Source organism: Theropithecus gelada, chromosome 6, assembly GCF_003255815.1.
Source record: "Theropithecus gelada isolate Dixy chromosome 6, Tgel_1.0, whole genome shotgun sequence".
Lineage (NCBI taxonomy): Eukaryota > Metazoa > Chordata > Mammalia > Primates > Cercopithecidae > Theropithecus > Theropithecus gelada.
In genome coordinates this window covers 57,587,836-57,614,044 of record NC_037673.1, presented here as the reverse complement: position 1 = coordinate 57,614,044, position 26,209 = coordinate 57,587,836, and the positions used below count along the sequence as shown (strand labels likewise).

The window sequence follows — 26,209 nt, the reverse complement described above, 5'->3', positions numbered from 1 at the left end:
TTTAAATTTATTTATTATTATTATACTTTAAGTTGTAGGGTACATGTGCATAACATGCAGGTTTGTTACATATGTATACTTGTGCCATGTTGGTCTGCTGCACCCATCAACTCGTCATTTGCATCAGGTATAACTCCCAATGCAATCCCTCCCCCCTCCCCCCTCCCCATGATAGGCCCCGGTGTGTGATGTTCCCCTTCCTGAGTCCAAGTGATCTCATTGTTCAGTTCCCACCTATGAGTGAGAACATGCGGTGTTTGGTTTTCTGTTCTTGTGATAGTTTGCTAAGAATGATGGTTTCCAGCTGCATCCATGTCCCTACAAAGGACGCAAACTCATCCTTTTTTATGGCTGCATAGTATTCCATGGTGTATATGTGCCACATTTTCTTAATCCAATCCGTCACTGATGGACATTTGGGTTGATTCCAAGTCTTTGCTATTGTGAATAGTGCTGCAATAAACATACGTGTGCATGTGTCTTTATAGCAGCATAATTTATAATCCTTTGGGTATATCCCCAGTAATGGGATGGCTGGGTCATATGGTACATCTAGTTCTAGATCCTTGAGGAATCGCCATACTGTTTTCCATAATGGTTGAACTAGTTTACAATCCCACCAACAGTGTAAAAGTGTTCCTATTTCTCCACATCCTCTCCAGCACCTGTTGTTTCCTGACTTTTTAATGATCGCCATTCTAACTGGTGTGAGATGGTATCTCATTGTGGTTTTGATTTGCATTTCTCTGATGGCGAGTGATGATGAGCATTTTTTCATGTGTCTGTTGGCTGTATGAATGTCTTCTTTTGAGAAATGTCTGTTCATATCCTTTGCCCACTTTTTGATGGGGTTGTTTGTTTTTTTCTTGTAAATTTGTTTGAGTTCTTTGTAGGTTCTGGATATTAGCCCTTTGTCAGATGAGTAGATTGCAAAAATTTTCTCCCATTCTGTAGGTTGCCTGTTCACTCTGATGGTAGTTTCTTTTGCTGTGCAGAAGCTCTTTAGTTTAATTAGATCCCATTTGTCAATTTTGGCTTTTGCTGCCGTTGCTTTTGGTGTTTTAGACATGAAGTCTTTGCCCATGCCTATGTCCTGAATGGTACTACCTAGGTTTTCCTCTAGGATTTTTATGGTATTAGGTCTAACATTTAAGTCTCTAATCCATCTTGAATTAATTTTCGTATAAGGAGTAAGGAAAGGATCCAGTTTCAGCTTTCTACTTATGGCTAGCCAATTTTCCCAGCACCATTTATTAAATAGGGAATCCTTTCCCCATTTCTTGTTTTTCTCAGGTTTGTCAAAGATCAGATGGCTGTAGATGTGTGGTCTTATTTCTGAGGACTCTGTTCTGTTCCATTGGTCTATATCTCTGTTTTGGTACCAGTACCATGCTGTTTTGGTGACTGTAGCCTTGTAGTATAGTTTGAAGTCAGGTAGCGTGATGCCTCCAGCTTTGTTCTTTTGACTTAGGATTGTCTTGGAGATGCGGGCTCTTTTTTGGTTCCATATGAACTTTAAAGCAGTTTTTTCCAATTCTGTGAAGAAACTCATTGGTAGCTTGATGGGGATGGCATTGAATCTATAAATAACCTTGGGCAGTATGGCCATTTTCACGATATTGATTCTTCCTATCCATGAGCATGGTATGTTCTTCCATTTGTTTGTGTCCTCTTTTATTTCACTGAGCAGTGGTTTGTAGTTCTCCTTGAAGAGGTCCTTTACATCCCTTGTAAGTTGGATTCCTAGGTATTTGATTCTCTTTGAAGCAATTGTGAATGGAAGTTCATTCATGATTTGGCTCTGTGTTTGTCTGTTATTGGTGTATAAGAATGCTTGTGATTTTTGCACATTAATTTTGTATCCTGAGACTTTGCTGAAGTTGCTTATCAGCTTAAGGAGATTTTGGGCTGAGACAATGGGGTTTTCTAAATATACAATCATGTCATCTGCAAACAGGGACAATTTGACTTCTTCTTTTCCTAACTGAATACCCCTGATTTCTTTCTCTTGCCTAATTGCCCTAGCCAGAACTTCCAACACTATGTTGAATAGGAGTGGTAAGAGAGGGCATCCCTGTCTTGTGCCAGTTTTCAAAGGGAATTTTTCCAGTTTTTGCCCATTCAGTATGATATTGGCTGTGGGTTTGTCATAAATAGCTCTTATTATTTTGAGGTACGTTCCATCAATACCGAACTTATTGAGCGTTTTTAGCATGAAGGGCTGTTGAATTTTGTCAAAAGCCTTTTCTGCATCTATTGAGATAATCATGTGGTTCTTGTCTTTGGTTCTGTTTATATGCTGGATTATGTGTATTGATTTACGAATGTTGAACCAGCCTTGCATCCCAGGGATGAAGCCCACTTGATCATGGTGGATAAGCTTTTTGATGTGTTGTTGAATCCGGTTTGCCAGTATTTTATTGAGGATTTTTGCATCGATGTTCATCAGGGATATTGGTCAAAATTCTCTTTTTTTGTTGTGTCTCTGCCAGGCTTTGGTATCAGGATGATGTTGGCCTCATAAAATGAGTTAGGGAGGATTCCCTCTTTTTCTATTGATTGGAATAGTTTCAGAAGGAATGGTACCAACTCCTCCTTATACCTCTGGTAGAATTCAGCTGTGAATCCATCTGGTCCTGGACTTTTTTTGGTTGGTAGGCTATTAATTATTGCCTCAATTTCAGAGCCTACTATTGGTCTATTCAGGGATTCAACTTCTTCCTGGTTTAGTCTTGGAAGAGTGTAAGTGTCCAGGAAATTATCCATTTCTTCTAGGTTTTCCAGTTTATTTGCGTAGAGGTGTTTATAGTATTCTCTGATGGTAGTTTGTATTTCTGTGGGGTCGGTGGTGATATCCCCTTTATCATTTTTAATTGCGTCGATTTGATTCTTCTCTCTTTTCTTCTTTATTAGTCTTGCTAGTGGTCTGTCAATGTTGTTGATCTTTTCAAAAAACCAACTCCTGGATTCATTGATTTTTTGGAGGGTTTTTTGTGTCTCTATCTCCTTCAGTTCTGCTCTGATCTTAGTTATTTCTTGCCTTCTGCTAGCTTTCGAATGTGTTTGCTCTTGCTTCTCTAGTTCTTTTAATTGTGATGTTAGAGTGTCAATTTTTGATCTTTCCTGCTTTCTCTTGTGGGCATTTAGTGCTATAAATTTCCCTCTACACACTGCTTTAAATGTGTCCCAGAGATTCTGGTATGTTGTATCTTTGTTCTCATTGGTTTCAAAGAACATCTTTATTTCTGCCTTCATTTCGTTATGTACCCAGTAGTCATTCAGGAGCAGGTTGTTCAGTTTCCATGTAGTTGAGCGGTTTTGATTGAGTTTCTTAGTCCTGAGTTCTAGTTTGATTGCACTGTGGTCTGAGAGACAGTTTGTTATAATTTCTGTGCTTGTACATTTGCTGAGGAGTGCTTTACTTCCAATTATATGGTCAATTTCAGAGTAAGTATGATGTGGTGCTGAGAAGAATATATATTCTGTTGATTTGGGGTGGAGAGTTCTATAGATGTCTATTAGGTCTGCTTGCTGCAGAGATGAGTTCAATTTCTGGATATCCTTGTTAACTTTCTGTCTTGTTGATCTGTCTAATGTTGACAGTGGAGTGTTGAAGTCTCCCATTATTATTGTATGGGAGTCTAAGTCTCTTTGTAAGTCTCTAAGGACTTGCTTTATGAATCTGGGTGCTCCTGTATTGGGTGCATATATAATTAGGAGAGTTAGCTCTTCCTGTTGAATTGATCCCTTTACCATTATGTAATGGCCTTCTTTGTCTCTTTTGATCTTTGATGGTTTAAAGTCTGTTTTATCAGAGACTAGGATTGCAACCCCTGCTTTTTTTTGTTCTCCATTTGCTTGGTAGATCTTCCTCCATCCCTTTATTTTGAGCCTATGTATGTCTCTGCGTGTGAGATGGGTCTCCTGAATACAGCAGACTGATGGGTCTTGACTCTTTATCCAGTTTGCCAGTCTGTGTCTTTTCATTGGAGCATTTAGTCCATTTACATTTAAGGTTAAGATTGTTATGTGTGAACTTGATCCTGCCATTATGATATTAACTGGTTATTTTGCTCGTTAGTTGATGCAGTTTCTTCCTAGCCTCGATGGTCTTTACATTTTGGCATGTTTTTGCAATGGCTGGTACCGGCCGTTCCTTTCCATGTTGAGTGCTTCCTTCAGAGTCTCTTGTAAGGCAGGCCTAGTGGTGACAAAATCTCTAAGCATTTGCTTATCTGTAAAGGATTTTATTTCTCCTTCACTTATGAAACTTAGTTTGGCTGGATATGAAATTCTGGGTTTAAAATTCTTTTCTTTAAGAATGTTGAATATTGGCCCCCACTCTCTTCTGGCTTGGAGAGTTTCTGCCGAGAGATCTGCTGTTAGTCTGATGGGCTTCCCTTTGTGGGTAACCCGACCTTTCTCTCTGGCTGCCCTTAAGATTTTTTCCTTCATTTCAACTTTGGTGAATCTGGCAATTATGTGTCTTGGAGTTGCTCTTCTCGAGGAGTATCTTTGTGGCGTTCTCTGTATTTCCTGGATTTGAATGTTGGCCTGCCGTACTAGGTTGGGGAAGTTCTCCTGGATGATATCCTGAAGAGTGTTTTCCAACTTGGTTCCATTTTCCCCGTCACTTTCAGGCACCCCAATCAGACGTAGATTGGGTCTTTTTACATAATCCCATACTTCTTGCAGGCTTTGTTCATTTCTTTTTCTTCTTTTTTCTTTTGGTTTCTCTTCTCGCTTCATTTCATTCATTTGATCCTCAATCGCTGATACTCTTTCTTCCAGTTGATCGAGTCGGTTACTGAAGCTTGTGCATTTGTCACGTATTTCTCGTGTCATGGTTTTCATCTCTTTCATTTCGTTTATGACCTTCTCTGCATTAATTACTCTAGCCGTCAATTCTTCCACTTTTTTTTCAAGATTTTGAGTTTCTTTGCGCTGGGTACGTAATTCCTCCTTTAGCTCTGAGAAATTTGATGGACTGAAGCCTTCTTCTCTCATCTCATCAAAGTCATTCCAGCTTTGATCCGTTGCTGGCGATGAGCTGCGCTCCTTTGCCGGGGGAGATGTGCTCTTATTTTTTGAATTTCCAGCTTTTCTGCCCTGCTTTTTCCCCATCTTTGTGGTTTTATCTGCCTCTGGTCTTTGATGATGGTGATGTACTGATGGGGTTTTGGTGTAGGTGTCCTTCCTGTTTGATAGTTTTCCTTCTAACAGTCAGGACCCTCAGCTGTAGGTCTGTTGGAGATTGCTTGAGGTCCACTCCAGACCCTGTTTGCCTGGGTATCAGCAGCAGAGGCTGCAGAAGATAGAATATTTCTGAACAGCGAGTGTACCTGTCTGATTCTTGCTTTGGAAGCTTCCTCTCAGGATTGTACTCCACCCTGTGAGGTGTGGGGTGTCAGACTGCCCCTAGTGGGGGATGTCTCCCAGTTAGGCTACTCAGGGGTCAGGGACCCGCTTGAGCAGGCAGTCTGTCCCTTCTCAGATCTCAACCTCCGTGTTGGGAGATCCACTGCTCTCTTCAAAGCTGTCAAACAGAGTCCTTTGCGTCTGCAGAGGTTTCTGCTGCTTTTTTGTTGTTGTTGTTGTTGTTGTTGTTGTGTAGCTGTGCCCTGTCCCCAGAGGTGGAGTCTACAGAGACAGGCAGGTTTCCTTGAGCTGCTGTGAGCTCCACCCAGTTGGAGCTTCCCAGCAGCTTTGTTTACCTACTTAAGCCTCAGCAATGGCGGGTGCCCCTCCCCCAGCCTCGCTGCTGCCTTGCCGGTAGATCACAGACTGCTGTGCTAGCAATGAGGGAGGCTCCGTGGGCATGGGACCCTCCCGGCCAGGTGTGGGATATGATCTCCTGGTGTGCCTGTTTGCTTAAAGCGCAATATTGGGGTGGGAGTTACCCGATTTTCCAGGTGTTGTGTGTCTCAGTTCCCCTGGCTAGGAAAAGGGATTCCCTTCCCCCTTGTGCTTCCCAGGTGAGGCGATGCCTCGCCCTGCTTCAGCTCTCGCTGGTCGGGCTGCAGCAGCTGACCAGCGCGGATCGTCCGGCACTCCCCAGTGAGATGAACCCAGTACCTCAGTTGAAAATGCAGAAATCACCGGTCTTCTGTGTCGCTCGCGCTGGGAGTTGGAGACTGGAGCTGTTCCTATTCGGCCATCTTGCTCCGCCCCCGAAAATTCTTTTCTTTAGGAATGTTGAATATTGGCCCCCATTCTCTTCTGGCTTGTAGAGTTTCTGCTGAGAGATCCGCTGTTAGTCTGATGGGCTTCCCTTTGTGGTAACCTGACCTTTCTCTCTGGCTGCCCTTAACATTTTTTCCTTTAACATCAGTGAATCTGACAATTATGTGTCTTGGAGTTGCTCTTCTCAAAGGGTATCTTTGTGGCATTCTCTGTATTTCCTGAATTTGAGTGTTGGCCTGCCTTGCTAGGTTGGGGAAGTTCTCCTGGATAATATCCTGCAGTGTGTTTTCCAACTTGGCTCCATTCTTCCCATTCCTTTCAGGTACACCAATGAGACGTAGATTTGGTCTTTTCACATAGTCCCATATTTCTTGGAGACTTTGTTCATTTCTTTTTACTCTTTTTTCTAAACTTCTCTTCTTACTTCATTTCATTCATTTGATCTTCAATCACGGATACCCTTTCTTCTAGTTGATCGAGTCGGTTACTGAAGCTTGTGCATTTTTCATGTAGTTCTCGTGTCGTAGTTTTCAGCTCTATCAGGTCATTTTGGTGATTCTAGTTATCCATTCGTCAAATCTTTTTTCAAGGTTTTTTGCTTCTTTGCAATGGTTTCGTACTTCTTCCTTTAGCTTGGAGAAGTTTGATTGTCTGAAGCCTTTTTCTCTCAACTCGTCAAAGTCATTCTCCATCCAGCTTTATTCTGTTGCTGGCGCGGAGCTGCGTTCCTTTGGAGGGGGTGAGGCACTCTGATTTTTAGAATTTTCAGCTTTTCTGCACTGCTTTTTCCCTGTCTTTATGGTTTTATCTACCTTTGGTCTTTAATGATGGTGATGTACAGATGGGGTTTTGGTGTGGATATCCTTTCTATTTGTTAGTTTTCCTTCTGACAGTCAGGAACCTCAGCAGCAGGTCTGTTGGAGTTTGCTGGAGGTCCACTCCAGACCCTGTTTGCCTGGGTATCAGCAGCAGAGGCTGCAGAAGATAGAATATTGCTGAACAGCAAATGTTGCTGCCTGATCGTTCTTCTGGAATCTTCATCTCAGAGGGGTACCCGGCCATGTGAGGTGTGAGGTGTCATCTGCCCCTAGTGGGTTATGTCTCCCAGTTAGGCTACTAGGAGATCAGGGACCCACTTGAGCGGGCAGTCTGTCAGTTCTCAGATCTCAACTTCTGTGTTGGGAGAACCAATACTCTCTTCAAAGCTGTCAGACAGGGACATTTAAATCTGCAGAGGTTTCTGCTGCCTTTTGTTTGGCTATGCCCTGTCCCCAGAGGTGGAGTCTACAGAGGCAGGCAGGCCTCCTTGAGCTGCGGTGCCTCCACCCAGTTCGTGCTTCCTGGCTACTTTGTTTACCTACTCAAGCCTCAGCAATGGCGGGGGCCCCTCCCCCAGCCTTGCTGCAGCCTTGCAGTTAGATCTCAGACTGCTGTGCTAGCAATGAGGGAGGCTCCGTGGGCGTGGGACCCTCCCATCCAGGTGCAGGATATAATCTCCTGGTGTGCTGTTTGCTAAGACCCTTGGTAAAGCGCAGTATTAGGATGGGAGTGACCCGATTTTCCAGGTGCTGTGTGCACAGTTTCCCTTGGCTAGGCAAGGGAATTCCCTTCCCCCTTGTGCTTTCCGGGCGAGGCGATGCTTCACCCTGCTTCGCCTCTCTTTCAGTGGACTGCACTCTCTGTCCTGCACCCACGGTCCAACACGCCCCAGTGAGATGAACCCAGTACCTTAGTTGGAAATGCAGAAATCACTCGTCTTCTGTGTCACTCACTCTTGGAACTGGAAGCTGGAGCTGTTCCTATTCGGCCATCTTGGAACCCCCCCCCCACTCCCCACTTTATTTTTGAGATGGAGTCTGGCTCTGTTGCCCAGGCTGGTGTGGTGCAGTGGCGCAGTCTCAACTCACTGACATGTCTGCCTCCTGGATTCATGCAATTCTCCTGTCTTTGCCTCCTGAGTAGCTGGTATTACAGGCACACGCCACCACGCCTGGCTAATTTTTGTATTTTTAGTAGAGATGGGATTTCACGATGTTGGGCAGGATGGTCTCAAATTCATGACCTCAGGCAATCCACCCACCTTGGTCTCTGAAAATGCTGGGATTACAGGTGTGAGCCACTGTGCCTGGCCCATTGTAGTTTTTACGTAATTGTGTGGATCAGGAATTTTGGAAGGTTGCTTAGGTGGGCATGAACTGGGGCTGCTGAGGCTGGAGAATCCACCTCCAGGAATATTTGTTTATTTGCAGATGTGGAATTTTGGTGCTCCTTTACCTCAGTTTCTTTCCTTGCAGTATCTCATCTTCTAGGGCCTCTTCCTGTCGCTTAGATATTTCACAACATGGTGGTCTCATGATGGTCATACTTCTTATAAGATGGCTGGTTTCCAAGAGGGAGCTTCATAATAATGAGTTATACAAGAGTTATTCAAGAGGCAGGAAGAGCGTTCTAGCCAGTTAGGCTAGTGCTTCTGCCTTATTGTGTTTATCAAAGCAATTATAGGGGGCTCACCTAGACTTGAGAGGATAGAGAAAGACGCTCTGCCTCTTGATACAGTAGTGGCAAGATCATGTTGCAAAAGAGCATATGGTTAGGAGGTATGATTGTAAACACCTTTGGAAATATGGCAGGCTGAACCAGGATGCAATTTCATTTTTTCCAAATAGGTAACCAGTTGGCTCAGTACTATTTATTGAACAGTCCATACTTTCCCATTGATCTGTAATGTCTGCTCTATCATAAATCATGTTTCTAAAGAGTAATGTTTATTTGTTTTGAATTCTCTTTGTCTAGACCCATGATTTGCAACTGGGGGCCATTTTGCAGAAGACATTTGGCAATGTCTGGAGAAATGTTTGGTTGTCACAACAGGTGTGTGTGTTGTGTGTAGGGTGCTACTGACATCCAGTGAGTAGAGGCCAGGGATACTTTGCACTTAGCAGCATCCCCCAGTGCACAGGACAGCTCCCCACAACAAATAATTATCCTGCCCTAAATGTCAACAATGCGGAACTTGGGGAAGTATGGTCTCTGCCATTAGTATTGCCCTATTATGTTAGTCTTGATATCTCATAGGGCAAGTCACCTCACTTTGTTTTTCTTCTTTAAGAATGTCTTATTTTTGGGCCTTTGCATTTTCGTATAAATTTTAGAATCAGTTGATCTTGTTTCTTGTTTTTTTTTACTTTAGAGATGGGGTCTCGCTTTATTGCCCAGGCTGGTCTTGAACTCCTGGCCTCAAGTGATCCTCTCATCTCAGCTTCCCAAGTAGCTGGGACTACAAATGTAAGTCACTGTGCCTGGCTTGGAATAAGTTTACCATGTTTCATAAAAATTTTTATATTAATGTTTTTATTAAATTTTCATTGTAACTATGTATCTTCATGGGGGAAAATTAACATTGTATGATATGGAATCTTATTCACTAAGCTGCACACAGTGGCAACTACTTGTAATCCCAGCTACTTAGGAGGCTGAAACAGGAGGACAGGAGGATTGCTTGAGCCTGAGTTTAAGATAGAATCTTATTTACCATCATAATATAGCTATCAATTTAGTTCTTCTTTAATGTCTTTCAATAAAATTTTATAATTTTCTTTTTAGGGGGCACACTGTCTTTTTTTTGCATAAATTTTTATAATTTTCTTAAATCCTTTGATTTAAGATTTGGCTTGCAAATCCTTTGTGTAAGATTTAATTTGGCTTGCAAATCCTTTGTGTAAGATGGTTTGTTCTCTTGGCCAGTTGTGAAGCTTTTAAATTAGTTGCTTTCCTCTTTTGAGCCTTAATTTCTCTGAGCGAAAAATGTGGCATTTGAACTGGATCATCTTTAACAGTTGAAATATTACATTATTAAAATGTTAGGATTAAATTACTAACTTTCAATGCCCAAAATAAAAGTATTCCACTGGAGGGAGCTCTTCTGCATTTTTTCTCAGGCAAAGTTGTCAGACTGCTGTGAAAATAGATAGCACATCTTCTGTTGGTAACTGCAGATGTTACTGACAGCAAAGATCTCTTCTTAGTGTGGAGGAAAAAAGTGATTTCCTGGTATCTCTTCAATCACAGTTTTACACGTAACAAATTCTACTTTGGTCTTTGGAAGATATTACTTTTTTTCTGGTTATGGGAATATAAGAAGCATCTTTTTGGACTTAGGAGAAAATTTATGCGTCATCCAATTTAATTCCTTCATTTGACAAATAAATGAATTATTATTTAGAGAGACTTATACTTTCTAAAGACACATAGACAGTTTGTGAGAAAGCCCGGAACTCAGGTCTGAAAATCTTTGTGTCATAGTTGAGGGGATGAAGTGGGAGCGTAAACAGAGGGCATTAGTGGTGGGATGGGAGTAGGGATTTTGTTTAGTTTTGAATGAACTGAGAGGTGGATGATCTGTGAACATATCCTATGTGTATGTGAGCGTGTATGCACATACACATGCATAAATGCTGTACTTTGTCTGGAAATGGGCATTTGTTGGGATTGTTGACTTGTAAGAAATATAATTGGACTTTTATAAGCCACCCTTTATTTACAAAGAAAGATGCTTTGGCTATAGAGATTCATTTAGTTTATATTTTGGAATCTTTTGGGAACACCTGCCTTGGTAACTTGATTACCAAACTTTAAGCTATCTTTAACTTGATTCAGTGATTTCCAGATCTCTCTCTTTTTTTAACTGACCCCAAACTGATGTTTAAAATAGTTCTTGGATATTCTTTTCAGAAAAGATGAAATGCAACTTTTCTCCACTAGTCATTCCTTTTCAAATCTATTGTGACTGTTTTTGAAACGTTTCTCTATTTGAAGATGAGAAATTATAGTTTTTGTCAACCTTCAGAAGTTCATACTTGGGACATATTCCTGCAAGAAAAGACAGATTAACAAGAGAAAAACGAGCAGGTTTGTTAATGTGTGCAGTGCACATTCCATGGGAGAAAAATAACTAGATGCAGTGCCTTAGAGTCCCAGCTTATATCAGGTCTTCAACAAAAAGCAATAAATTTTAGAGAAGCATCAGGACACATTAAAGCAGTTTAAGGCTTCCAAAGACAGGAAAGTGTGGGAAAGTATTTATGGGGAAACTAATAAAGTCTGCTTAGATGCCTCTGGTGCAGTCTCTAAGCTGATAAAGGTTGTAAAGGAGAATTTACATACTGTTTTGAGGCAGGAAAGAGGGAAAGATCGACCTTTTGTCTTTATATTAATCATTCTCCTGCTCTTAGACAGAGGAAAGAGTGCTTTTCTGTATTTGCTTCAAATGGCCTTTAGATCCAAAAAATTATGTCAAAGAGGAATATTTTGAGGTGACACATTCTGTTTCCTTTAGTACTCTTGTTTGTGATTCTCTGGATTCACCTTCATATAAACTTCCCTTGAACACTATAGACATTTTATAATTCTTTATTTCTGCATTTGCTTTGAGATAAGGTCTTTCGTTATTTGTATGATTTTTTTTTTTCTATGGATAATATGGATTAAGCTGTTATTTTGGCTTAAGTAAATAAAAAGTCAAAATAAAAGTCAACAACCCACTGCCTTTTATATCAACATTAAGAACTAGAGTTCTTACATTGCTTTTGCAGTGCAATGTAATGCATTGTATCCTTTTCTAACAAGCCTACAGAAAAAGATTCTCTGATAAAAACTATGTATTCAATCACCTTTCTGTTATTTACGAGGTATGGTATAGAGCAGTTTTAAAAATTAAAATTTATTTAGACTTTTAGGTATTAGTCCAAGGAGTGATGCTGTCAATACACAGGAAGGCTAGGAACAGGGGAGAGTGTGGAAGGGCAGAATAAGGACATGGCCACTTTCTAGCTCCTTCCAAGATGGGTTTCTAGACCGAAGCTCCAATCTCAGTGTGAAGTGCTAGATATTCAATGGAAAAAGGATTAATCTTTATTAGAAATAGTAATACAAGTGAAAATTAAGCCAAATGATTTTTGTGTTAATGTATTCTTTCTTAGCAAGTATTACTGAGGATTTCTCTACCAGTAATTTCTATATGCAGCTCACCATGTATGCATTTTGGCTGGAGTTATGAGGCAGTAAGGATTTTAGCTCAGTGAAAGAAATGGCTTAGTCTAGCATCTCCTTAAGAACCTCTTTGATCATGGACATCACATGATAAGAGAACAAGTTTTGTTTATTTATTTAAAAATGTGCCACATATTCAATTCCTGTTTTTCTCCATAAATGTTATTTGATGGGCATAATGAATGAATATTAAAAAGAAAACCATATTATTGTTGGGTACAATTAATCATGTGTAATAATTTGATTAAGTGTGAGCTCATTTATTATCTGAAGTTTGTAATTACTGTATAACTTTACAGGGACACAAAAGTGGAGACTATTGTTAAAATATCTGTGTCTCCCATTGACTGCAGTAATAGAGAATTTCTTCTTGGGTTTTAGATTTCCTCCTTCTTCACCCCTGAAACCATATCCAAAGAAACCCCCATACCAAAAGGATGTTATTAAGTTTCCAGAATGGAATGATCCCGCACCAGGCACTTCACAAGAGAACATCCCAGTGAGGCCAGTTGTGATGGTAAGTGCCATAACTGAAAGACGGAGGGGCTGGCAGCAGGGAGAATCATCCATGAACTCTTAGGCTTGGTCTGTCTCTCTGTGGTCCTTTATGAACAATAGGTTAAAGGTACTTCAAAACAAAATCATACCTGCCAACAGCTGGGAGACCGGTAACAAAGAAAGACTGACTCTTGCAGTTTTTCACTCTTGCATGTAAATAGTTGTTGTATTGTTTAGGGCAGCAGTCCCCAACCTTTTTGGCACCAGTGATGGGTTTCGTGGAAGACAATTTTTCCATGGACCAGGGCTGCTGGGGTGGGGATGGGGGTGGTTTCGGGATGATTCAAGTGCATTACATTTATTGTGCATTTTATTTCTGTTATTATTACGTTGTAATATAGAATGAGATAATTATGCTACTCACCATAATGTAGAATCAGTGGGAGTCCTGAGCTTGTTTTCCTCCAACTAGATGGTCTCATCTGGGGATGATGGGAGACAGTGACAGATCATCAGGCATTAGATTCTCATAAGGAGCACACAACTTAGATCCCCCAGATACACAGTTAACAAAAGGGTTCACGTTCCTGTAAGAATCTAATGCTGCGGCTGATCTGACAGGAGGTGGAACTCAGGCAGTATGTGAACAACAGGGAGAGGCTGTAAATACAGATGAAGCTTCACTCACTTGCCCAACGCTCACCTCCTGCTGTGCAGCCTGGTTTATTATAGTCTATTAACTGATACCAGTCTGTGACCTATGGGTTGAGGACCCCTGGTTCGGGGAATAACAAGAAAAAATATCTACATGTTCTGTACAGATGAAACCATCCATTTTTTCCCCCTGAATATTTTCAATCTGTGGTTGGTTGAATGCAGAGATGCAAAACCCATAGATATAAAGGGTCAATTGTATATGGCAGCTGTTTTTGTATGTTCAGACTGAGCAGGTTTTTGTTAAAGCTCTCATGTAACCGCCTTTTCCTGTATGTTCTATAATTTATTACTTTTTTTCCTCTTTGTCTCTTCCTCCTAAACTTCGTTATTATTGCCAGTTGAGGGTAAGAAGATTAGGGCATGGAATATTGTGGAATAGCCCCTGACCAAATATATAAACAAAGGTAGATTCTTCTAGTCTTGGAAAACCTAAGCTCATTATAGAATTGACTGCCTCTTTTTTTTTTCACATTTTTTCCTTAAAATATCCCCAGTAGAAGACCACCAGGATTGAGGTAATGCTAAAAAGCAAACAAACAAAAAAAACCCTTCTCTTCCTTTTGCCATCTTCAGCTGTCCTTGTGGAGCCTTTTGCAGATGCCTAAGATTTGGGGGCTACTTTCAAACATTGCACTTACTTGATATTTGCTTATAAAAAAATAGACAACCCTCAAAAGTAATACATTTTAATTTCATTTTCAATAATCAATCTGTACTGTGTGTGAATTTAGATATGTATTCCTTAATTTTTAATTAACAAACTTTTATTTCACTGCTATGTCACTGATTAGTTGAAACATCCACAGGGAAAATTAGCAGTTAATGCCATACTTATTGCCATAGCTCTTTTGTAATTCATGAATATTCATTTATAATGTGACCTAGTCTTAAGAATCACTCTTTGCTTCTCTGAGGTTCATGCAAAGAAAGTTAGTTTATGTTTCTAATTATTATTTTAAATCAAATTACAGGTGACCAAATCAAAGACATTTCTCATAAAAATCACACCACCTTATATTGAAATATTTATTCTCTCTCTTTCTACTGTTTCTCCTTCCCTCCCTTCTTACATCCCCCTCCATTAGAATTCTGAGATGTGGTACAAGCGTCACAGTATTGCTATTGGAGAGGTTCCAGCTTGCCGTCTTGTCCACCGCAGACAGCTGACAGAGGCCAATGTAGAAGAGATATGGAAGTCTATGACATTATCATAGTATGTACAGTTGATATTAATGAGAAATTTTAGAGATATTGTTTCCTATTTTGCTACTTCTTCACTCTCTGCATATTTAATTTTCTGAAATTGTATATAAATATCTCCACTTTGCATTATTTGCAGTTGTGCTCAGTCAACATAGTTTAGCAGAATTCTGGGGATTATCTCCTGCTATTTACATAATAGTTAGGAGTTTAAAAGTTCTTAAGTGTAATAAAATACATAATAGAAAATTTGGTCTCCTAGATATTGATGTACTATTTGTACAAAGTTAATCATATACAGGAAAATTTTGTTTCTCATGAAGATATGCTAATAGTAGTTTCTTATCATTGGGTAAGTTAGTTTTTGTGTTGTAGTAATTTTACTTACAAAATTACTTTCTTGTCATTTGGCGTATTACTAAATCTGTGAAGCAAAATGTTAATAGCAAAAGGATATCTTTTACATTTGTTTTATTGTACTCCATTTCTACCCTTTTTGTCCCACAAAGATTGGGTGCAGTGCATGAAAATAAAGCATTATGAAGACTGATTTTTTGTAGTACCAGGTTTTTGAGTAAATATAATATGAAAGAAAGAACTAATTAATATAATTACTTATCTTTTAGTTTACAGAAAATTCTTGGCCTGGATTCCTTAGAAGAAGTTTTAGACATCAAACTTGTCAATTCGAAGTTCATCATCCATAATGTATATAGTGTTAGCAAGCAGGGAGTTGTTATTCTTGATGACAAGTCAAGTAAGTGCATAAACATAATTTTGTTACTTATTGACACAATATATTGGCTGCATAGGTCCATCAGCTCCTGTTTGACCCTTCCCTAAACCCTGAATAAGTTTGTTCCTTCATTACATATATTCTTTCTAATACCTTTTAACAAATTGTTTGGATTAAGGCAATGTCATAGGAAGATGAATATCTAGGAATGAGAGCCTCAGCAAAATCCTTCCAGAAGCTAGTTCAGTGGTAGCCACCTTGGGCATTAAGTGGTTCCGTATTCCCAGGGAGATGTCTGAAAAGTGAGAATATTCAAGACATGACTAAGAGTTTGAGTCAGTTTTTAGGTGGGCCCTGGGATCTGATTGCTTTTAGAATTCTCACTTACATGTTTGTTTTGGTTTCTCTGTGTTAGATTTTCTGGAATAGTCTTGGTTCTTTTTAATAAGGTAGTTTTTAAAATATTGATGTTGCTTTAATTTTTCATATTTCCCATCCTGGGCCAGTTTACAAATCAGAAAAACAAAACAAAATAAAACAAAACATATAACAGCCACCCAACCTGGTTTTTGATTTGTACAAATGTGGTTAGGGTACTGACAGTGGACCACAGCCCCCACACTGATTTTAAATCTTTCTGTGGATAAGGACCAGATTTGGATGGGCTCATTGATTTGTTCTTCCTTTAGTTCAAACCCTCGATGCTGGGAATTGGCTGGAACTTGATGATCTTTGGATGTGAGAAGATGGCATAATACTTTTTGACTTTTTAGAAATATGATTAAATTTAGGGCGGGAGGCTCCTGGGAAGCAGACAGAATATAGCAGAATAGCCTGAGCAGTGGTGAGAGGGGAAGAGATTTTTCTAGGCCATGTTTGCTGACAGGAGCAGAACCTGCAGAACCTATCTTCAGACCTGAAACACTTCTCCTTTTATAGTCACTATATAAGGAATGAAGAACAATGAGAATAAGTTTGTGGTGACTTTATGAGTTGTGAAGTTAATATCAACATACAAAATTAAGTTCCATAGAAGGAGGGGGAGAGTGCAGCCTTTGAAATACGTCTAAAATTCCTCCACATTCTCTGAGTGTAACAAATTAATACTTTTAGTTATCAGTTAGATGATCAATCATCTTTCATTTTATTAAGTAAGATCTTAAGAAAGAAGAGAGCATTTTACAAGACTCTGGTTCGTTAGATCTAACACAATTCAACAAGTGTCTTTGCAGTTTTACAGAAATAGAGAAGGTGAAGTGGCAGCCCGAGTGCTAGTCCATCTCATCAGATGTCTGTGGCAGGGCCTGGAGGGAAGAGATTCTGTACCAAATGGTTCAGCTGGGATTTTTTTGTAGCAATGTTAGGTTACTGTTATTTAAAGGTTGTCCTAATACTAATAGCCTAACATTAATATGTAAGTGGAACTTTCTTGGCCTAAAGCATTTTGAAAATGGAAACATGTAAAATGATACTTATATTGCACCTACAGAATTACCCTTTTTGTGGGGCTGGTGGTGTTTGGTGGACTCGTTTCGCAAATGTGTTTGATGACTAATATTTTTTCTTTTCTTTTTCTTCTTTTAATTCTTAAAATAATTGGTTTCTCTTTTGGTTTGTTTGGAGCAAACTATGTGTGTGTGTGTGTGTGTGTGTGTGTGTGTATATATATATTTTACTGTAGCTTTAAAAGGTGCATTGTGTCCTTAGAGAAATCTGTAGGCATGATTTATGTAAGCACATGTTACTGCTGCCAAGGAAAGATTTCCATCTTTTAAATGTTCTCATTACATAAATTGGTGATTTGTGATTAGCAGATATGGTTCACATTACTTGTGCAAGTAATGCATTCTTATGATACCAAGTATGTATATGATTTCTTGAGTTATATGGAATTGAATTAAAATTTTCTTCTTCTTTTTATTTTTCCTTCAGAAGAACTTCCTCATTGGGTGCTGTCAGCTATGAAGTGTTTGGCAAATTGTAAGTACTAATTATCTGACAGTTTTGTGAAATTAACAGAAATTAGTGCCCTAAATTAGAAAAAATTTCTGCTCAATGGCCTGAACATTGATTTGACACCTGTGAGACTGGCAGTTAATTATTTTGGGACTACTGTGCTTTTAGTGATAAATTTGTGACTTAGTGAAAGGACTGAATTCTAGAACAATTTTAAAGGAGTTTAGTACTTGTACCTTCTAGTAGATCCATCCACACTAGTTCTAATTGCTTCATCACAGGATGAAGGATGGTTTGGAAGGAGAAGAACCTGCATGTAGAGAAACGAGAAAGACTATTCCAGCAATTTGGATGTTAGATGACAGGGCCTGGACCACAGTGGTCCCTGTGGGGATATTTATAGGTATATGAAATCCATTTCATAGGCATGTGATTTCGAGATCATTGAATATCATAGGTACTGTGAAGGCATTAGTTGTTATAGTATCTCAGAAACGCTACCATTCTTCTGGGAATTTTCAGACGGGTTAACCCAAAGAAGGGATTTTAATGATCAATGGCTTAACCCAAACAAGTAATTTTGATGGAAAGAGTTCCGGTTCTTCTGGCTGACTGATAATAGTGATATTTGGTCTGGAGTGCCTTTTGAGTCTCACAGATACCACAAGGTAGTAGTTTATTTTCCTTTCTTTTGTACAGGACTAGCATTACAGATATAGGTGTAAATTCTCTTTAAATTCATGAGTTAGTAGACCCTAAAATATGGGTTTAGCTGGAATTAATTTTGTTTGATTATAGAATGAAACTAAAATAACTCTTAAGCTTAATGTGGGGAATCTTAGTGGTAATATATGGAACATGATCCTATGATTTTGAATAGCCTTTTGGATGAGTGTTATTCATTCTATACTATCCTTCTGTATATGAATAGTAACCATTAGTTTGTGTGAATCCTAAGTTTCTCTGGGTTTAATTATTAAAATTTTCATTGGTTTTTGGTTAAAATTTTGGAACTTCTGAGTTGCAGAGTACTATGGTCTTAGTAGGGGAAGTACTTTTTATTCTTCCTGCTTAGGCGTTTGAAGTAAATGAAATTTAAATTGCATCTTTGTCTAGGGTTGGAAATGATGAGATAGAAAGTATAAATGGGAAGTTAAACTTCCCATTTCCGAACTGGCAAACCAAGGATTTAGAAGTTGATCAGCTAGGAATGAACATAGGAAGCTAGTATAACCAATTTAGCCTGTAATATATTGTAAAATATATAGTAAGATATTTATGATGTTGAATTTTCAATGATGACTGAAATGTAGTAAAGAACATAATTTTCCCGCAAGCAACATGTGCACCTAAAGCCAAAAAACTTCTACAGAAAGCTTAGAATAACTCTGAATTTCCTATCAATGGAGAGCAAAGATGTGAGGGGTGAATTATTAATGATCTTCATGTGTGTGAGGTGGAATGATACTAGGTGGCAAGTGCTGGGAAAAGGGAACTTGTCTTACATGTATCAAGTACAATGCTTTGTGAGTGGTTGGCATATCTGTAAAGATGTTTATGTGTCAAACAAATAAAGGTGGCCAAAGGGCAAGATTAATCTTTTGAGTAACTTTATAAAGTCTATGTTTTCTGAAATTCCTGTTGACCCTCAAAATCTACTTTGAGTCCACCAAAGTCACGACCTGTTTCTTGTCCGTCCTGTCCTTGATAAGTCCAGATTCGCGTTACAGTCATCTAAAAGGGAACAGAAAGGATAGGCTGATTGTATGGTATTTTGAAGGCCTGTTGCCTCCTTTTCTGTTCGTGTGCTGCTCTCGCCTCTTTCTCTTCAGGCCCATCTGTGTTTATTGTCACACCCGTGTGCACATGGGCCTGTATACATTCATTGTTGGCCAGCCTCAATGCTGGTTACATAAATGCAAAACCAGGTTAACTGTGTTTTTCTTCTTTGCACATGTCCAGGATTCAATAAAAAATAGATACAGAAAAGTCAAAGCATTTCTTTTCCAAAATCCGTCAGCAATAACATTTATGAAAAAAATTTATTATTATTAAAGTTCAAGATAACTGAGAAAGAAAATGTCATAAAAATATGGCTTCCTCTCATAGGGCTCACTATGCACTGTTTTTTTTTTTTTAGGGAAACCTTTAAAATTTTTCTGCATATTTTTAAGAAGGATGATGAGATGTTCACAAAGGGGTACAACTGCTTAGAATGAACCACATACTTATCCTGCCAGGGAGTAATTCTAGGCATTGTGTATTGCTTGCTGAGACATATCAACCTAATTATTTTAATTGATTAAGCTTGGGATATGTCAGAGGACGAGGCAAGCAAAATGGCAACTACCTTTGCTGCTGGATTCATGTGGTACCACACACATAGATATTTCACAACATTCATTATTTTAGCCAATCAAATTATTTTATAAGAAGAGAACAGAATATTGAGGTAAGAGAGTCTTTAAGGATGATGAAAAAGCCATTTGATCTTGTCACGGTGACCTCAAAATGTGAAGACCCGGAATGCTTTACTGCCCTTTTTAACTTGATCCCCTTTTTTTAGTTACAGAGATTCTGTAGGAAGAATTTCCTTTCAATTTATCTTGGCTGCTGCTTTTGTTCCTCTGGGGATAGAGGTCTATTTGGGTACAGTTGTTTAGTCTTCTGCTGGGCCAGAACTATCCAATGCGGATGTGGTCCTTTCTTCCATGCTGTAATGGAAATAGAGAAGGCTGGCTACACTGTTCCTCATGGGACCACTTACTATTTTCCTCAAGGTGCAGGCAGCTCCAGTTCATCTCTCAATTTGGCAGTGTAAATCTGTGGTCTGTGGATGGATTGGTGGGGCAGTTGTTGCCAACTCTGTAGAGAAATTTCTTGCTCCTCTTTGGGCCATACACAAGTGGATGTTTTCCTTGCTTATTGCTGGAGTAGGGTATGGTTGGGAGCAGGCTGTTTAAGGGTTTCAATGGTTGCTTCAACTTTGCAGTATGACTTTGCTTGATAAACTGTCTTTTGATGGTTGGTCAGGGATCAAATAGAACGTTTATAATCAGAGTGAATTAAGACAAAATATAAAATCCCCTTTTAAGGATTTAAGTTTAAGTATTTATTAGTCTGAAATAGAGGCAGAAATTGATTATTTTGCTCAACTCTATGACTGTAGGATTTTATAATATAGCAATGATGAAATAATGAAAAGCTTTAAAAATTGCTTTATAACTTGTCTATTACAAATGTGAACTAATTGTTATCTTGGTCAACTTTATTAAGACTAGGATAATGTTGAGTATTTCAAAGAAAATTATCATTGTTTACATTTAATAAAAATGCCTTTCGGAAGAATTTTTTTAAAAAGATAGATTTCTTTTAAAATGGAAGTAAGCAGGTGATTTTCTTCATTGTATTATGATAGATTTCAATTTAGACATAAAGCATATGTGTGTAGGCAAAATGTAAAATGTCTATTTAATTAATGTCAATGTAGAATGCCTATTTAATTAATGTCAATTTTCCCCATAAAAACTTATATGTTAATTATCTGAATATCTGTACACGCTACACATATTCACAGAGAATAATACTTAGAGGTAATTACTCCATTAATATTTCTCTTTCACTCTCTTTTTGAAAATAGGGCCCAACTGTTCTGATTTGAAGCAGCCTATGTACTTGGGATTTGAAAAAGATGTCTTTAAAACCATAGCTGATTACTATGGTCACTTGAAAGAGCCTCTGCTTACATTTCATCTTTTTGATGCTTTTGTCAGTGTACTGGGTAAGTTGGAATATAATGAACATATATATGCATCACTGATATTGAATCGTTTTATTGTTCACTATCTTGAGACTTCCATTAGCCAAAGCTCATACCATTTTAAAAATAAAAACTGATAGAGTATTTGGCATAGCTAGAGTCTTGTTCTGTTGCTCTATGAAGAAGTAAAAAAAAGTGGTTAAGCTCTATTAAGAAACTCAAAGCAAGGACCAGTAGGTTTTGTTTCTTAAGAAAGAATATAATATGTTGTATGTCATTTTTATTCAAAAGACTATTAATTTTATTGGCAGAGGAGAATGTAAGTTTGACATTTACTATTGCTGGCTAAACCTATTATTCTGGCTATGACTTCATGAATAGTCAAGTGTGGGAGGTGTATTTTCATTTAGAAATCTAACTTTTTTTAATAAAAGAAACAGATTTTTGTAGGACTTTGTAATTTGAGACATATAAAATAAATATATTGACTTTATCATTCATTAAAACTTGTAGCTATTCCTCATATAGATTTATACTTTAGAATTTACACTGTGAAAGAAACATGGTAGAAAGGAAAACAACATTATTGTTATAGTTCGTTCTGATATTCCTTTCTTCTTGGAAATCAGATTTTCTTGTTCTTGTAATTGTTCATTAAGTATTATTGTTTTCTTGTCAAAAGAGCTTTAAGGACCAAATTATTGTGTGGGTATCATATTCTGTTAGGTAAAGTTGTAGAAATTAGCATACTTTTGTTTTTGAATGTTGTTGGGTTTAACCATCTTACCCTTTCCCTTCTTTTTCCTTGCTTACTCTTCCTCCTCTTCCTTCTCTATGTCTTTCTTTCATTTTGGAAACTATGAATGGTATCCTTGTATTGTAACAAAGTATCAGCAATGTGTGAATAAGTTACTTGATCTCATGAGAATACTTTGGATTTTAAGCTTTTATAGATTTCCTGATAATAACAAAATACAACAGTTATCAATCATGTAAATAAGAGTCAGTGTTTTCCGACAGAACAATATTGGAACAAATTAAAAGATTAGGCCTATTACTGGGTTTTGAGACTACTGGATCTTCTTGGTATTTTGGTTCCAACTAAGGAGAATTGAGGGCCCATGGACTTGTGAGGGTCTTGCCTAATGATGAATATATGCTTATGGACTAATTGGGTAGATTCCTATTATAGCCACTGTATTAGGAATTGCATTGCTGTAGAGAAATACCTGAGACTTGGTAATGAGTAATGAAAAGAGGTTTAATTGGTTCTGCAGGCTGTTCAAGAAGCAGTGTCTGCCTTTGGGGAGTCCTCAGGGAGCTTTTACTCATGGCAGAAGGCAAAATGAGAGCAGGCATCTTACATGGCAGCAGCAGGATCAAAAGGGATAGGGGAGGTGCTACACACTTTAAAATAAGTAGATCTGGGGAGAACTCACAGTTGCAACAACGTCACCAAGGGGGATAATGCTAAGCCATTAGAAATTGCCCTCATGATCCAATCACCTTCCACCATGCCCCACCTCGAATGCTGGGGATTAGCTTTCAACATGAGATTTGGGCAGGGATGCATATCCAAACCATACCAGCCACTTACTGCCTTTATGTCACTGTTAAAATAAGAGTTCTGAAGATTGTATTAACAATAACTTCTTATATTTCATTCTCTTTTTCTGTTTTTATAATGTTCTGTAGTAAAATCTGTTTTGGAAACTTTTTCAAAAACAAATTCCAATTTGTATCAGTTATAATTATGATGTCACTGCTTTATTTTATCACAATTGTTCATTTTGATCTCAACTAGGAATGAAAGCTGGCTGTTTCTAAATTGGTATCAGAGTCAGCTACCCTCTAATGTATCATCTTTAGAGGCTTTAGGGTGGCACGGGATGGGCAGATTGGGGAAATTTATTGCCCTTAGGTATCAGCATGAATAAACTAATGCATGTGGATGGTAATACATTAACCTTGCCTAATCCAGTCCTGTTCAAGTGAATATATTTGAGATATCCTACATCGAAAACTATTTTCTTAGATCCTTACGTAGAGGAAGTAGGAAGAAGAAGATCTTCTAGATACAGAAGACCATAGTTTGTTTATATGTTTAACAGAGATTATCTAACATAGCAATCCTGTTAGAATCTATGGGAAAGGGTAAATATCTAGATATGTAGGTTGGATCCCAGTGGAGTTGACCCATCCTTTCAACCTTTTACTTAGTTTGATTGGAATAGGATGTCATTAAAGTATTAAAGTAAATAATAAGTCTACTTTGTGTAGAAGCTAAAAATTCTACAGCATTTTCAATGGAAGTGATGTTCAGCTTAGTTAATGAACTTCTTTTGAGGTTTCTTCCTTTGCTTGTGGCATGGTTGGGCTTGGTGGCAAAGCTGTATGAGAGCAGTTAGTCATCACTGATACATGAGATAGGACATCTAAAGGTTCTTTAAAAAAGACTTGGCAGTTTTGGAGATGAGAATTTGTTACTTATATTAAAAAAATTATTTAATTTGACCCAGCTCTCTGACCTACCAGTATGACTCCATTGTAATTGATCTTCATTTCCAAATAGAAATTCCTTGTAGTGAGATCAGAGCTCAGCTGACTCTTGAATGGGGTGATTGAGATAGAGTAGCATTCTTTACTCACACTCCACACCCAACCTAGAGTCCGTTGAGATGTGTAGCATGCTGTAATTTGGCATATTGAGGAAAAGACGGAGGCAGATAGGAAGCAGAAAAGGCCACAGGAGCAGGGTAGACTGTTTTGGAAAATTGAGTGACTTGTAGGTTGTATAATCTGAGAACCCACACTGTTCATCTGTAGGCCAAATATGGCCCACATAAATTCACCATGAATACATCTGATTTGACTTGTGTTTTTAAAAAGAGAATTTAATTAAATTGCCAATCCTTAAGAAATAGGAGATTCACATAAGAATTCATATTTCTGGCTTTTTAAAAAAATTTAGAAGATCTGACAGCCCTGGGCTTGAACTTTTGGTGGCACAGACTGCTGCAGCTGCATAGTGAGTGCTTCCACTAGAAGCAGCAAGTGTTTAAGGGGCATGAACTCCAGTTTGCCAAATCTCTAATATTCCTGATTGCTTCTCAGACTCTGAAGCCAAGTTCACTTGATGCTCTTCACTTATTTATTTCATTTGTCTGCTCCTGTAGGCAGTTGAGCTTGCAACTCCTGGTGTATTTGTTAGGAGACTGAAATACTGAGATAATAGCTCTTTGCTGTTCCCTTTCTCCTAAATGTTAAATATAGAAAATGCCATAGACATTCACTAGATTGATTATGCACTGGATCATTTAACTCAATAGGTTGAGATCTTCCGTTGTGATTTTTAACCTAGAAGCATCCATAAGGTTAGAATTTCTATTCATTGGTTCTTTTGTCTAGTGCCTTTAAGGAGACCCTCTGGAGCGGTGAAATCTTTGCCTTATTACCTCTCTGCCCTTATGTTCTTCAAGTTATGTCAGGGTCCCTATCCCATGGTAATTCTTAAGGGAAAGCAATTCTTTTTTTTTTTTTTTTTTTCAGAGTGCCTAGTTTGTGTGCTTGACCAGGCAGAGAGCTCTTGCTCATGTTAGTCCAAAGTTCTTGCTGATGGTGCTATCTGCTCTCAGAGCCCAGGGCTTATGGCTGGAGTTTTTTTTTGTTTGTTTGTTTTGTTTTCCTCTTGAGATGGAGTTTCACTCTTGTTGCCCAGGGTGAAGTGCAATGGCACGATCTCGGCTCACCACAACCTCCACCTTCTGGGTTCTAGTGATTATTTTGCCTCAGCCTCCTAAGTAGCTGGGATTATAGGCATGCACCACCATGGCCAACTAATTTTCTATTGGCTGGAGCTTTTAAAGATGCAGATGGGGTAAGGATGTTGAATTACCTCAAAACATAATGATTGCTGCCTACCATGATTGTCAGAATAAAGTGGAGCTAGGTATTCATTAAAGGTGGAAATTTAGTGAAATGCCTAGGTATAACCTGGTATAACTAAATAAACAAGCTATTTATTTATTTTTAATTAATTAATTAATTAATTAATTTTTTTGAGATGGAGTCTCACTCTGTCACCCAGGATGGGGTGCAGTGGCGCAATCTCGGCTCACTGCAAGCTCTACCTCCCAGGTTCACGCCATTCTCCTGCCTCAGCCTACTGAGTAGCTGGGACTACAGGCGCCCACCACCATGCCTGGCTAATCTCTTGTATTTTTAGTAGAGATGGGGTTTCACCGTGTTAGCCAGGATGGTCTCGATCTCCTGACCTCGTGATCCCCCTGCCTCGACCTCCCAAAGTGCTGAGATTACAGGCTTGAGCTACTGCACCCGGCCTATTTACTTTTATTTTTTAAGAGCATTGGGAATGATTTATTTCCAAGATTCATGATTGCAGATAATGTGTGGACAACAAGTGGTCACAAAGGAGGTCCGCTGTATGTATCTGACTTGGAAGGAAAAAACTCTGATAGGACAGTGAGTTTTTTGGCTTCCTCATTCAGACCATGCATGCCAGTGCTTCCGTTTCCTCCTTCTTGGCCATTGCTTGGTCTCTAGGCAGATTAAATTCTTAGAAGGGTGCTGGTCACCCAGAGATTGCAGTTATGCAAAAGCTGGCTTTTAAAGTTTAGTGTCCCATAATTGGATTTTTCACTGCTGCAAACACTACTGCATGCCACTCTCTGCCATTTGCCTATGCCTGTCCAAAGGTGCCTCTTTTACATTTTCATTGGTAGTAGCTTTAAGTCCCTGACTCACACACCCAACATTGTGCGTCGTGGATTTGTGGGTATAATTTGTGAGTGTAAAGGGGCATCCTATGCTATCTATTTCTGAGGCATAGTTTCAAATAAAATGGTATTTTATAGCCTGCATTAATGGGAAATTACTTTCAATTAGGATTCTGAGTAATTTGCATGTAATGTTTATAAAGTGAAGGAAAAATGTCAAGCATTTTCACTAACAAATGAAAGCAAAGCTCACAAGACTCTGCCAGAAATGAATTCCAAGAACACTTTCTTTATCATTTCTCCTTTCAGCTAACAAATCTACAGGCTGGTGATTTAGCCTGGGCAGCTCTTCAGGTCTCAGCTGGGCTCACTCCC

General features: G+C 38.7%; 1 protein-coding gene across 3 annotated transcripts in view; it reads left to right on the top strand.

Annotated features, from left to right (window-relative positions):
• Positions 1 to 26,209, top strand: part of DEPDC1B (DEP domain containing 1B) — a 122,033-nt gene that overhangs the window by 44,824 nt on the left and 51,000 nt on the right. For all 3 annotated transcript variants that reach the window (XM_025387731.1, XM_025387730.1, XM_025387732.1), the window contains 5 exons: positions 12,613 to 12,748; positions 14,532 to 14,659; positions 15,273 to 15,403; positions 17,315 to 17,362; positions 20,979 to 21,119. In XM_025387731.1, coding sequence (XP_025243516.1) covers positions 12,613 to 12,748; positions 14,532 to 14,659; positions 15,273 to 15,403; positions 17,315 to 17,362; positions 20,979 to 21,119 — 584 coding nt within the window. The remainder of the gene's footprint in view (positions 1 to 12,612; positions 12,749 to 14,531; positions 14,660 to 15,272; positions 15,404 to 17,314; positions 17,363 to 20,978; positions 21,120 to 26,209) is intronic.